Source organism: Nannobrachium achirus (assembly GCF_963921795.1).
Source record: "Nannobrachium achirus genome assembly, chromosome: 1".
NCBI classification, from domain to species: Eukaryota; Metazoa; Chordata; class Actinopteri; order Myctophiformes; family Myctophidae; genus Nannobrachium; species Nannobrachium achirus.
This window is the reverse complement of record NC_137810.1, coordinates 25,920,879-25,935,938: the sequence shown is the minus strand read 5'-3', so window position 1 is coordinate 25,935,938 and position 15,060 is coordinate 25,920,879. Positions and strand designations below refer to the sequence as shown.

At 42.4% G+C, this 15,060-nt stretch overlaps 1 protein-coding gene across 1 annotated transcript in view; it reads right to left on the bottom strand.

Annotated features, from left to right (window-relative positions):
* Positions 1-15,060, bottom strand: part of col24a1 (collagen type XXIV alpha 1 chain) — a gene marked incomplete at both ends in the record, with an annotated part of 183,635 nt that overhangs the window by 114,251 nt on the left and 54,324 nt on the right. The window contains 3 exons of the mRNA XM_080727840.1: positions 528-572; positions 4,343-4,396; positions 7,399-7,452. Of these exons, the coding sequence (XP_080583966.1) occupies positions 528-572; positions 4,343-4,396; positions 7,399-7,452 (153 nt within the window). The remainder of the gene's footprint in view (positions 1-527; positions 573-4,342; positions 4,397-7,398; positions 7,453-15,060) is intronic.

The window sequence follows — 15,060 nt, the reverse complement described above, 5'->3', positions numbered from 1 at the left end:
CTAATTTGTGTCTAGTTGTAGACTTTGGTTGTAATCATGGCAGGAATTTCATGGAGGCCATGAACACCATGGCCTTGTGCCCCTCAAAAAAATGGCATGACCTAAGGCCGCAGTGGCCATAATGCCCCAGATGACTGTACCACTTACGTGCAGGGCTGAGCATGGATCAGATTGTAAATACCATAATTTATCTATTTCACTGTAGATTAGGTTATCATCCATAACCCTTAAATTCAACACATTCTTTCAATGGTTTTGTTTTATTTAATGGCCTTCCTGCCCTGGCATTTGGCCTTTGTGCCCTAAAAGAATGGACAACACCAAAGGTGTAAAATTGTAAAATTGTAAATGTCAAGTGGCCTTGCCCCTAAATGACGAAATTCCAGGCCTGGTTGTAATGCTCCTCATCAGTGCTAATGACAAGGGATGGAGTCTGGCAAAGTGGATAAGTAACACACACATGAGCACGCACGCACGCACACACATGCACACATTACTCTAATGCACAGGCACTCAACAGTACTCACTTGCTCTCCTGGTAGGCCCGATGGTCCTGGATAGCCCTTGAGACCCTTGAAAATAAAGAATAACTCAATTAAATGAACTGATCATTTTCTGTCTACTTGAACTGTGTCCCAGTCGAGGACTGTGGACACTGGACAGTTCATATACTGTACGTGCCTACCAGTGACATCATCGGTAGGCAGGTATGGTCATTTCAATTTCCAAAAGAGAAGGGCTGTACTGTCTATTAACTTGGTATACCCATCGATGAAGTCATTGGTAGGCACAGAACGAGTAGACCGTAGACGTAGATCTTATAATAAGCATTAGTAAGGAGTAAATGGTTGAAGTGGTCCTTTAATGAAAAGATTACAGTAACTGCAGAAATTCAGGTTGATATATAGTACTTCATTCAGAACAACATAGGTCAAAGTGGTTAGATCCATAAGATGCAACCATATTTGATAAGAAATAATAGAACAATACTCTCTTCTGGTTTGTTCACACACAGCTGTCTGTGTTTGAAAAGCCCAAGTAGCCTACGTTACTATACAGTGCACAGATCTAAAAGCTCAGAACGCGTCGCGGATGCGACGTGTTGTGAGCTTGTAGATCTGCTCCTTTCAAAGCCAGACCCGCTCTGCTGTACGGGGAAGACGGCAATCGTCTTTTGGGAAGACGATTGCAATATTTTGGCTTATCGCCGAACCTTAATTAATAGATACGGCGGTAAATGGGAAGACGGTAACCGCGATAACAAAATGTCGATACCGCCCCACCCCTAACTACAAACTCTCAGAACATCCAACAAACGCCACACAATCATAACTACTGCCTAACACATTTACTGCCACTGACACAAATAACTCGTAATTTGAAATCCAATGGTTCACTGCCATTGACATAACTAGTCATTTCAGGGTTTTCAGTGATTAGCGCTAGAGGGCGCTCTTTGCCAACATATGAATGGTGCTAGGTTGCTAGGAGACGAATACAACCGGGAATATCGTCATCCCAAAAGAATTCGCCCGATTCACTTCCAGGTTATTGTATTTGGAAAAATACATTTATCTCGGATTCTTTTCCCAGATTGTGTTTTTTCTACGGACCCGTAACTAGGGGGAACGCATCGTTTGTGTGTGTGTGTGTGTGTGTGTGTGCGTGCGTGTGTGTGTGTGTGTGTGTGTGTGTGTGTGTGTGTGTGTGTGTGTGTGTGTGCGCATGTGCTTGCGTGTGTGCGTGCGTGTGTGTGTGTGTGTGTGTGCCGTGCACATCCGCATTTGTGTATAAATATACTGTACAGTATACTGCACAGTATCTTCAGCATGCAGTCATGCAGAAACCAGACACTTGAGTTGTCTAGTGATCTAGGAACAATCTGCTACTTCCTTCCTGCAGTCAGCAGTCTGATGGCACCAAAGGTCAAAGGTTACAGTGAATGGCCCTTGACCTAGTGTGGTCTGACTGAGGGTCAAACATAACTATACGCATATACAGTTGTTTTATTTTATTTCTTAAGTTCAATTAGCATACACAACCACAGACAGACATACAGATACCCACTAAGTGCACTTATGTATAGAAGTATCTAAAAATAGACCATACTTAATGGCTACAATTGATCTGAAGCTACATATACGTTACTTACAATATCAAAGATTAAACCAGTGGTGTTAAGTAATCAAGGTTAACCTCCACATCCTATCCTAGACTACTAATTACTAATAATAAAATAATACAGCAACAAACAAGTGCCAGATTCAATTTAATCATTCAAATTCTGCTCTGATTTAATGAACAAAGAGTTAAAACCAAAACTAATATAACATAATTAAAACATTATTTAGAGAGATTTAATAAAAGTGGATTTTTTCTTTGACAGGGAAGTTGGCACACCACAACCCACAGTTTTGTTTGTATAGCCAAACTCTGCATGGCTTAGCAAAATAAGCACTTATTCTTTGTGAAATAAACACATTCATTGTTTGTTAAATGTGATTTTTTTCTTCACTTAAGATCTTTTGTTTTCCTTCTTTGACGTGACTATCAACAACAGATGTTTACAGCTCCGAGTCATAAGGTCAGGGCCAGGTCAGTGTCTTTTTGGGACAGCACGCAAACCTATTTGAACGGGACCGCTGAGTCCGAGACCACTTCCGAGGTTGTGACATGTGAACCTTCACACTCAATAAAAGGCCCACTTGGGGGTAAAGAGCTTAGGCCCCAAGTCAGTCATTTCCTCTGAAAATACTTGGCGGGGGCACAGTTCATGTGCTGGGTAGATTAGGTTCAGCTACTGCAAACACTGAGATGGCCTCCTGGGAGGCAAGGTGAGGGCCAGGTATGTGAAGACCAGACCCAGAGATTCAATAGGAGGCTACATAGTGGGCTACAGTGCCATGCAGACACACAGTCGTCTATGGGCATTGACACATGGGTTTCCTTGAAAGGCCATACATACAACACGGATACTAACTCAACACAAGGCTTCTATTACTCCCAAGTAGCTGACTTCATATTCAAAGGACAATTGTCAGCTTGGTACGAAAGAAAAGCTGCAATAGAGGTCTGTGTGTGTTTTCTGGGTGAGTGTGTGTGTGTGTGTGTGTGTGTGTGTGTGTGTGTGTGTGTGTGTGTGTGTGTGTGTGTGTGTGTGTGTGTGTGTGTGCGTGCGTGCGTGCGTGCGTGTGTGCGTGCGTGCGTGCGTGTGTGCGTGCGTGCGTGTGTGCACGCGCGTGTGTGTGTGTGTGCCTGAAATTCTTCCTTTGGTGTGGTATGACATTTTCTCATCTGAGGTGGCAGAGGATATTGTGCATGTCATTGAAGCCCTGACCCCTAGCCAGAGTGCCTTTCCTCTTTAGGATGACCTTTGGCCCTGCAGCCTATCAGGTTCAGAAGAAGCAGACGCCTGTCCAGACACATCCTAACCGCCAGGGATAGAAGAGAACCCCAAATAGAAGAAAGATTGACTGCGGGTGTTTATTTCCCAATAATGACCAGCTGACTGTTCATCATACCTTGCATATATACCGTACTTAAAGGGGAAATCCAGACCAAAACATATCCCCCCTTAATTTGACTTTTTTCATAAATGTTCCTACCTGGTTTGGTGGATTTCTGTTATTGTTGCTCCTCATCCGAGTTTTGACGACCACCTCCTCACAGCTAAAATGGGGCTGGTGCGACTCATCCAAAAGCGCTTATTTTGGCCGTTCCAAAGTAATTTCTTTCTTCATGAATCGTCTATTTATAGTTCCAAGAGATGCACCAACGTGCTGTTAGACCCCCACTTGCAGTACTCGATGAGAATACAGCTCTGTTTACTTTTCCAGAGAGCTTAGGCGAGATTCTAGCGTATTGCGTATCGATTTCCGGTTACTACACTTTTAGCGTAACTTCTGTAGCGCAAAGAAGGCTTTGTCCTGGAGTTATTACAGCCAAGGCATTCTGGTATACCGGTAAATACAAACATATTTTATTTATTTTTATTTATTAAAATAAACGCTTTTGGATGAGTCGCACCAGCCCCATTTTAGCTGTGAGGAGGTGGTCGTCAAAACTCTGATGAGGAGCAACAATAACAGAAATCCATCAAACCGGGTAGGAACATTTATGAAAAAGGTCAAATTAACGGGGGATATGTTTTGGTCTGGATTTCCCCTTTAATAATACAGGTAAGGACTAAAACTTATGTCTTCACAACTTTGCTGTGCATGGATGTACAGACTGAGCTATAGTGGGACATTGGAAGCCCCAAATGTAATTGTCACAGATTGTTTGGTGAGGATATTGGTTAAAACAGCAGCAGCATGTTAACAGGTTGAAACTTCAAACTTACCGGCGGTCCTGCAAATCCATCTGGACCAGACAAACCTAATGGACCACGTTCACCCTGGAAACCAACAGATGAGAGAACAATCATATGACAGTTGTAGGAAAGTTGGAGCAAACACACTACTATAAGCACAGAGACAGAAGATAGGTGGGATGAAAAACATTGGCGGAGATCTTGGTGATGGTCTGTCTACCCCCGAAACCAAGTGCAAAATGAGGCCGAAAAGCGCTGGTCTACTTCAGATGAAGTCTAATCTTGACATCAATGAGATCTTGTGCAAGTGCTTTCTAATTGAAAACAGATGCCCGGTAATATTTAGCTATTATGAAAAATCTGATAAGGAGGGAGGTGACTGAGGAGGTAAAGAGAGATATTCATTTTGTACATCAATGACATTTGTGAGATACTACACCAAATGAGCTGTGTATTGTTTGCAGATGACACCAGTCTGTTAGTAGACCAGTCTATTAGTTCTATTTATAGTGGCTCATAGGAATAGACTATGTGACAACCAGGAATAGTTTGGTGACCACCGGAGACTCGGTTGACGGCCGGAATTTAGACGGCACCCGGGAGCAGGTTGGGTTAGCGCCCCAGCCTGTGTCTTCCGTGAGGAAGAAGCCCAACAAATCCACGGTGAGGCCTTTAGGAGGGCCATTCAACTGCAGCAGCTGAATGGAATGTTTGGATTGGGGTCTGGTGCAACGCACAGGTTCTGAACCTGGTGAGAGCAGGGGAGAACCTGGTGAGACGTAGGAGGAGCCCGGCCAGGAGTCAACCCATAGAGCCTAGTTCTTCCACGCGCCAGAATGGTACCCCCAATCCCGGCAGAGTAGTTCCGGTGCTGCACATTGAGTGACCCTGTCTTTCCCTAATAGGACTGATCGTGGATAGCTACTGGGACGTAAGTCGGGACTTGATCAACCCCGGCTGGGTCACCTGGGCGAGGGTGTATGATGTTGCGAGACCCGAAACACCCGTCGACCCCAGGCTACATCACTGATGATACGTCCCAGCTGCATCCTTGTGATGTTTTTTTTACACTATGTTGCTCAGGAAAAAACCTGGATCAGCTCCTGGACACAAAATGAGCTTTCATTGCTGAAGAAATGGTTTGATATAAATAAATTGTCTTTAAATATTAATAAAACTAAATGTATCATCTTTGGTAATAGATCAATTCTAGAGGAGTTAAAATCATGATTGAAGAAATGGAAATTGAATGAGTGTTTGAAACAACGTTTTTGGGAGTTACTATTGATAATAAATTAAATTGGAAACCGCATATAAACAACCTAAGGACAAAGATATCAAAAACTATTGATATAATGTACAGAATGAAAAACGTCATGAATCAGAAGTCACTTTACATGCTCTATTGTTCCCTCGTACTCCCATACATCAGTTATTGTGTGGAAGTATGGGGGAACAATTACGAGTCCGTAATAAAACCAATATTCTTACTCCAGAAAAAGGACATCAGAATTGTCTGCCAATCAGATTATTATGCATCAACCAATCCACTATTTATTAACCTAAATACGTTAAAACTACAAGATATAGTTGACTTAAATACTGCAATTATAATGTTCAAGGCAGACAAACACCTGCTTCCAAGCTGTGTTCAGGAGCTGTTCCAGCCTAGAGAGCCAGTACAACCTGAGAGGAACTGCCTTCTTCAAACAAACCGATGCAAGAATAAATATTCGAGATAGATGTGTATCAGTTATAGGAGTAAAATATAACTGTATTGTTTTTAATCTATCACAAAAGACGAAATTAAACTACTACTACTACTACTACTACTACTACTACTACTAGTACTACTAGTACTACTACTACGACTAGAAGACGATTGTTGCTGGCAGACTTGCACAGAGACAGACAAACATGGTGGAAGAATGCTGTCCAAAAAAGGAAGTGCTCCTGACAGCTACCCATCTATCTACAATAATATGTACACGACAGGGATTGGATCAGCCTCAACACACAGTTTGGCTGTAATTAACCCCAAATTTGGCTACAATGCAAAAATGTAATAACTGCAATGGACATCTCATGACACATGGTTTTCTCTCAGAGTCGTGAGGAATCGTGATTTGGCTCTTTCTGTATTATGATTGGATTTAGGAGAAAGAGACTCTGGTGTTAAGCTTGATTTATCCTTTGTTGCGCGCCGAAAATAGCTAATCGACAAGCTCACGAAGCATTGTGCTGCAACGCGCTGTGAGCTTGTAGGTCAATTATTTTTGGCGCACAATACCGGCACGCAATAAAGTATAAATCAGGTCTAAGTGAAGACAGACAGAAAATCAAGTTGAGCCCGTATGGCAGGAAGAGGAGATTGGAAAATGAGCAGCCGCTGAAAAATGAATGAAAAGCCTGAAGACAGACACAGACATAAAAGTAATAAACACACTTCCATTAAAAGAAAAACACTCTTTTGTCTTTATAAACACTTTGTAATCAATGATTATTGAATACCTAATCAATCATGCAATCCAGTTCACGCCTCTAATTATATTTAGTTATGACACACACACAAGCACGTGCAAGTGCATGCATGCACACACTTCCTGAGTCCCAGTGAGGAGAAAGATAGCTGTCAACTAGAGGGAAACTATTTGTGATGATTGATCCAAACAGAGGCAGTAGTGGGGTTAGTCAAGGTAAAAAGTCACATGACAGGTATCAGTGTCTAAATAGTGATAGAGGGATGAGATTAAGTGAGGGTCAATAGAGTGGCGTTGAAAGAAAGAGAGTCTGATGGGTAAATATAGACAGACAGATCCAAATACAGAGAATGAGAGACAGTGAGAGGCACCAAGAGCTCGTATGGATGTAGGAGAAAGAGACTGGTGTTAAGCTTGATTAATCCTTTACTGTGTGTGACACAGGCAGACACTAGAGAGTGAAAGTAACAGAGAGTGATAGTTAAGATACGGCAACGTTTATAAAGCACGTTTCAAAGAATAAAAGAATAAAAACAGGGTAAAACAATAGAGAGTAAAAGCTACTGTACAGAGACAGAAAGAGATGGATACAGTACATTACATTACCTTCTCTCCTTTTGGAGCCTGGCCTGGTGACAATCCTGGGTCTCCTTTAAAACCCTGTCATGGATCCAGAGAGAAACATTGGTCAGGATGCAAACCAGCCTAAATGTGTCATATTAAACCCATAGGCGCTACAGCTAGCGCGCCCCCTCATAAATTCTGCCATTTATTAATTATCTTGCCATCAGCAACTTTACAAACAATATCTTTTCAATGTCCTATCAAAATCATAACAAAATAACCAAGAACTGACACAATGTAAGGAGTTTTGTTTCTGTTTTAGTTTATACAGTGCCATGTGCTGAATCCATTAAATACAAATTGAAGCCCACACACTCTACCATTACTACTAGTATCCGAGGTCACAACCCATTTCCCACACTTTCCTCAGAGGACTTTAAGGAAGGAGGCTCATGTTTTCTCATAACAGAAAGTGACAGTTGTGGAAAGCACCATTCACACTGGGTAAGATTTGCAGACTTTGAGAATGTGTGGGCCGAGATCCGCTGGCTTTGGAGGAATCACTTGGCCTTTCTGAGTGATCTCTGCTGTTCATCCTTGACTTAGGGCTGTCACGGCTTTGTGCCAATCTGAACAGCTTTACGTCAACCCTGAAGGAACCCCCATGTGACATATTGACATAGGTGAAGGTGAGGACTTTTCCTTAAGCTTCTCTGTCAACTGACATTGACTCACTCTGAAAAGAATGGAGGACTGAGAAGCAAAACCACTAATACTAAGGATATACTGTACAACATACATTCTGGTAAGTTTTCTTCTAAACACAATGGTAAAAACTTTTGAAACAGAAAGAGCCACCACCACCCATTTTAACATTTAGCTGTTTTAACATAGCCATGATAATGTATTCTCCACACATGCAACCACACACCCACACACGCATGTTGTAGTTATCGTAATACCATTGATCCTCCAGTATAAATGGCACTACATGCATACATCAGCACTACCAAAATCCCCATGCCTTTATGTCGGACTGATCCGGAATTTATGACAATGTCTAACATCCGACCACATTTTGCTCTGTGAGAAAACGACACTTAGCAATGATGTAAAAATGTCTTTGAGGTTTCTGACTTCATCCAAATTGTTTGTCAGCCCACTCACCACATGTGATCCCAAGGGGCAGAGAAGATGTCCAAAAGTCTGCCAATGTCAGCCATGTAAAGTACCTTACCATGGAACATCAATATGACATTTCAACTCTCAGACGCCTCAAGACATTTTTAGCCCACAACTTGAGTTGGGTCAACGCTAGATCTGAATGGATTTCTATTCCAAACCAATGAAACTCTAGAATCCCATTATCCCACTGGCTAGCCCTATAAGAATCTAACAGTATTGTCTATCCCACAAGACTGGTTCAAAACAAAATCCTTAAACAATTTCTTTCTGACTGAACTCCTATATAATCGTTGTGGCTAGGGTATCTGTCTCCCGTTTGTATGCGAGAGCTGGCGAGAACTTCAGGGAACTCAGATTAGGGTATCTGTATACAGTATGCTACGTTAGCCAAGCATTGGGTTACACTTTGTATGCATTGTAGTTCTTCAGAGAATACTCGACTCTGTGACGCACAATTTCCTCAGAAAAACTATTCCACTGATATGCAGGCAGCCAGGCACCACAGAGTAAGTAAGAGAAATTTATATTTCTCCAGCCAAGCATAAATTATGAACAGGTCTACTCCTACCTTAGTTTACTTAAAAGGAAGTGTTTCTGGAAATCTTTTCCCCCTTTTTAGATGGAAACTATAAATTGTTGACTAAAACATGGCACGTAAATATTTTCATTGAAATTCATAATACTGTGGCCTGGTATGACTGGTATTTGTGCACAACTGATTTGGCACTGACCGGTCGAACGGTTTGCAAGATTAGTCCCAGTACATCAGACACACAGACAACCCACTTATACAGTAGATGTAGGAGTTCTGCTAATTGTCAATACACTGGATTCCTTGCTATGGCTCAGCTGCAACTAGAGGAACCCACTGCAAAAGGAATAAACAGAATTTGCCTCACGTTCTAGCATATTGTTGTGATGCTGAAACCAAGGGTTCAGTTTTACAATCTCTTCTCAGTAGCTGTCCATCAGTGTTTGCTGTTCAGCATCACATTTCAATGGCTTTGACTGATGGTCATTCAGGCATGCACCAGCTCAGGGTGGGAAGGTAGAAATCCCACAATAACATTGACAATGAGACAAACCAAGGTTGCTTTCTGTTTGTAAAGTGCCGATAGGACATGGCTCAGATTGAAAAGTTCTTTTGGTTTCCTCGAGCACAGTGTCATAACATTTTAGTATGTGCTTAAAACACATGTCACCTATGCCTTTTCAGCTCAACACCAGAGACCTAAAACACAGCTCTGCTTGTTGATTTATTCACTGGATTTCACAATGTAATTCAGGGGATATGTGGCCAAACAGAGACAATGAGTTCTCTCTATCCTGTCCCACCTCCACGCTGGGTTTGGGGTCTAAGGATGACTCATCGACAGATCACAGTGGTATTACTATAACCGATGATTGTGTGTGTGTGTGTGTGTGTGTGTGTGTGTGTGTGTGTGTGTGTGTGTGTGTGTGTGTGTGTGTGTGTGTGTGTGTGTGTGCATGCGCACGCATGTGTGTGTGTGTGTGTATGCGTGCACACCACATGACAGCCTATTGAGAACTCTCAACTAGCCTCACAAAGAGTCCCAGCAAGTTCAAAGGTCACACCAGAACACATCCATCCATCTCCCAGTGGTCTGTTTGACTAATCAGAGAGGAAAACAGGACATTCCTCTCTGTATGTGTGCCACAAGGTGGGCGGAGAGAGATCCTAACTCAAAAATAGTGCTACATAAAGTGCTCTGTTCTTTAGCTGTAGGACCAAAGGAGTCCATGATGTATAACATTCAAAGACGTGAGAAAGAATAGGGAGAGGTGGGAGGCAACAGAGCTCATCCTTTGTTTTCTTCTCACACATTGAAGACAGTCATTCAGAGCTTTGGGCTCTGGGCCATTTCCTCCTGATTGCAGGGTGTGTGTGTGGCAACTGTGTGGTTTGTCCCACAGCTACCACAGACGTCGGCATGGCACTGCCCACATCCTGGTTTGACTGTGTCAACACGTCCCCTACATCTGGTGGACACAATTGATACAAACCACAACTGCTTTCATTTACATTTCATCATCCAACTATTTATTTGCTTTGGACACCCGCTTTCTGGGGACAGTTAGTTCTGTGATCAATTGAATCGTTGAAGAGCCATGTTCAAAACTGGAAATCAAATTTCCTGGGAGCAAAAGTGCATGTGACTGTTTGTGCTGTTTGGTAGCGTTTTCTGGCAAACAACCACACAGCAGATACCCCGCTAATCTCAATGGCACACTGTCCCAACGTGCCCACCTACAGTATATTATGCATCGTATTATGTGTCTGGATTAAACACACATGCACCCAGTCTGAGCTATCACCAGCTTCTTTATTAAGGGACTTACTTCTTCTCTGCCATGTTAATGCATGCCATTTGTTGAGCAATTTAATCCAAAGCAGTCCTGTGAAAGCACCCAATTTTAGTGTGGGTGGCCCAAGGGGAAAAACACTGGCCTAATACTCTAGCAGGTCCCTCTATAAAGTGCCTCTTAATGCAAAGAGCCATCAACGAATGCTTGTTAGTAACCAGAAACAGCTGGGGTCTGGGCTATTTTCTTAATACCTAAATTTAGTTCCAAGAAGTAAAACAAGACTCCCTGGAGGCCAAAGAACGTTACAGACACTTCAGCTTTTTGGTGATTGGTTTGGAGATGCTAAGTGAAATTGAATGTCAAGTTAGCATCAAATAATCTGTTGGCATGAGTTTACGTACTGTAGTTTAGTGGCAGATAACATAGGCAGTTTATTCTGCTCACATCTGCATGTAATTGAATAAGATCCTCAAAGCAAACACTGGATATCCACATCACTGAAGAAGTCACCTGGGACGTACATACTGACCAAACTGTGAGGAAGGCAGGTGAATGAATAAGTTTGATATGGGCCCCAAGGTACTACGGGGCTTCTACAGACGTACCACAGAGGCTACATTACTACCTGGTGTGGGAACTGTATCGACCTTAACCACAAAGCAAAGCAGAAGGTCATGCGTACAGTAGAGCACAGTCGAGCAGTCGATCAGGGAATGTGTGATCTTCCCTCCATCCAGACCAAGATGTACTTTATGCAATGGATGCTGTATCAGCAAAGATTCTAGCTTTTCAAATGCTAAAAAGGTTAAGTGGCTTCACAGCCTCAGAGTTACTGGCAGTAGATGCTAAATAACTTCTTCCCCCAGGCAATTAGGCAAATGAACAGGCCAGGAAAAAGAAAAATATGCTTTGAAAATGCTAATCAATGTAAGTGGTGTGGATTAACAAGTTAATGTATTATTTGTTGATGTCAATAAAAACCGTGGACTATACCCACTGCTGCGTGTGCAGCTGATTTTCCACTCTGCTCCTCATAAAGTTAGCCTTCTCTTTCTATATTACATAACTAGCCCTTACCCGTTCAAAGATATGAGCTCCGAAATGATGTGCAGTGTGTGGGTTATGGGCATCAATGTAAGAAATACCCGTTTCGTTTAATGGCTACAGAGATACTGCTACCGATCTGCATGATTTTTCTGTAACACCCCCCCCCCCCCCCCCCCCCCCCCGCGCGCGCACGCACACACACACACACACACACACACACACACACACACACACACACACACACACACACACACACACACACACACACACACACACACACACACACACACACACAGCTGGTTAAACATGTTGTCTCATGCTAGATGCAGAATAGATAAGCATCATGCTAGATGCAGAATAGATAGTAGATACACCATAGAAATGCTAATATACAGCATACGATTTGTGAAAGTGACAAACGGGCTTCACAGTTATGTCAGGTGTGTTCATATGCTAATGGTGATGCGATTTCAGATCAATTGCTCCAGCCACTGAGGAGAAACGCTGTGACAGACAGACAGACAGACAGACAGACAGACAGACAGACAGACAGACAGACAGACATTTGGAAAATTATATGTTTGATGGTTGAAAAGGGTAACTCAACTGGCTTCCGAGCCCTGCGGCTACCATCTATGTTTCTTCAGTAAAAAAAAACAGAGTAGGTGGGGGGGACCTCTTGCTGTTTCAAAGGTTTATATGATGTTTTCAATTGATGGATGGAGAGTGGAACAATGTGGGTCCAAGCCACGTGCTTACATGTATTATGTATTATAGCTCCAATAAAAACCATACATTGGGGTACAGGCATAGAAATACCTTAAATATCTGTAACTACTCAAGAGGATTACATGCCTTACTGTCTAGATATCCAGGTATCCATTAAATAGGTTGTAGTTCCCGTGTACAGTATATATGTCACAGTTTGTTTTTTTTTTGTTTTTTTTTCAGTGAAATAAAGAACCGGAGCGCTTGTCGTGCGGCACGGGGCGGAACAAGCGGTCGCTTTGATCCACGACAACGTAGCGTCGGCAGGAACGATAGCACCTCACCCCACAGAGGTTAGGGTTAGGGTTAGGGTTAGGCATAGTTTTACAGAGGTTAAGGTTAGGGTTAGGGTTAGAGTTAGGCATAGTAAGCTAATGGCTAAACACAGCCGAGCTAGGCTAGTAGATAAGCAACGAAAGAGGTGTCGCAAACGAGTGACGTCAGCGACTACACAAGTGAATGGCTGTTGTCGCCATCTCATGGTGAATACGCAGAATTACACAGGTGCGCTGATAAGAGACTATCAAGGTGAATTGATCCAGGTGGTGTTAGGGGTGTGTGGTGAACGACAAAGCGAGCGCTCTTACCCCAATCTCACTGAGTTACCCAAACTGACAAAAACACAGTACATGAAGGGGATTTCTAAGAAGCTGGTGGGAAGGTGTGTTCTATTTACAGCAGCTTTAGGCTACCTGTTATCATACAGTATATATACAGCATGATGCGCTGAAGTAAGCGGGTCAAAGCCAATGTCATTTGCTTGCAGCATTTTAACTTTGTTTCCAGGTTGCTGCATTATGCATCTCCGGCAAAATGTTTCTCACTCACATTCAAAACAGTATTACAAAAGGAAGCAAAGATGCCTTTCAGGTAATGAGAACCAAATATGCATGGTAGTAGCCTTAACCTCTTAAACCCTGTACAGTGTACAGTATTTAGTTGACCGGGGTCAAACACTCAAGGGCCTGCTCACATCCGTACTGTACCTCTGTACTGTACATTGTTTGAATACACAGGGGCATGTGCTTGATAGTAGTTGATCACAGATGATCACTATGAGATCACAACTTAAAGCAAGGCTACCCTGGCACATAGACAATGGAACACCTGGATAGCAGATTCCCATTATCACACACTGAGTACGCCTACAGAAAGAACATGAAAATACAACCAGACTTGGAAAAAAGAAATAATACAATACCGGTACAAAACACATGAAGTCATCCGTATAATATCATATCTTGCCAACGAAATGTCTACTTTCAAGGATGTTTAACCCCATGCAACCATATTCCACGAGTTAACATTTAGCGAAAACAGCAGATCTACGTACAAGCTCACAAAACGTTGCAATACAACAGGTTGTGAACTTGTAGATTGGCTATTTTCGGGGAAGTGATTTGGGAAATACTAACAGAACTAAATTAGTATAGAGCCCTGGGGGACCTGGTCAACTATATAGTTAATGTATATAGTAGTTAATTATATAGGGTTTAAGTGGTTTAGTGCCCAGCTAGATAAATCACGCACAACTCTGTCAATAAGGGTTGTGTATTGTAAACATTTCTATAGACCAGGGGTTATCAACCTTTTCTGAGCACTGAACACCTTCTGTCTCAAAGGTTTAACTGGAGTACCCCCTATGATTGTCTCATTTTAGACTCAGCTATCAAACAATTATAACATAAGTCATTACAACCACATTTTGGTACATTATATATACTTTTTTTTTTTTATCCTATTTCCTTCACAATTCCGCAAACCCCTTGCAAGCACCGGAAAGTCCGTGAACCCTTGCTATATAGACTATTATAACCATCAATAATAAAATGAACGGAACAAGCAGCCTCATTAAAGGCAAATTAAGAACTGTAACGCAATTCCAGGGCAATAAATAGACACTGCAACTACTGCATGTAACAGTGAGGGCAGGCAGACGATGGTATGAACTCTACCAGAGCACAAGAGGAGACAGCTCCCATTTACCAATAATAAAAACAGACCAATGGATTAGCATGGAGTCAAAGACTTGGCTTCAGGCTAGTTACAATGGTTCCATGTATTAATCAAATGTCTTTGCTGTCTTCCCTGTCAGTGTCTCTCTCCCACTATGGACCTCCCTTTCTCTCAACAGCCATCCACCCTCCATTTGTCCCAGATGATTGGAAGAACTGCAGAATGACATGCAGTAAACTACCTCGGGCATAAGAGGGGAGCTAAACCTTGTCATCCCCTCCTCTGACTTCCAAACTCTTAAATCCTCATCCCATGTACACTAATGACTCTCTAAGCCAAAAGCCCACCATTCCTGCCATTATAAATCACGCTGCCATTATATACCGTCGCCACTACAAAGGCGGGAAATAATAGCTGCAT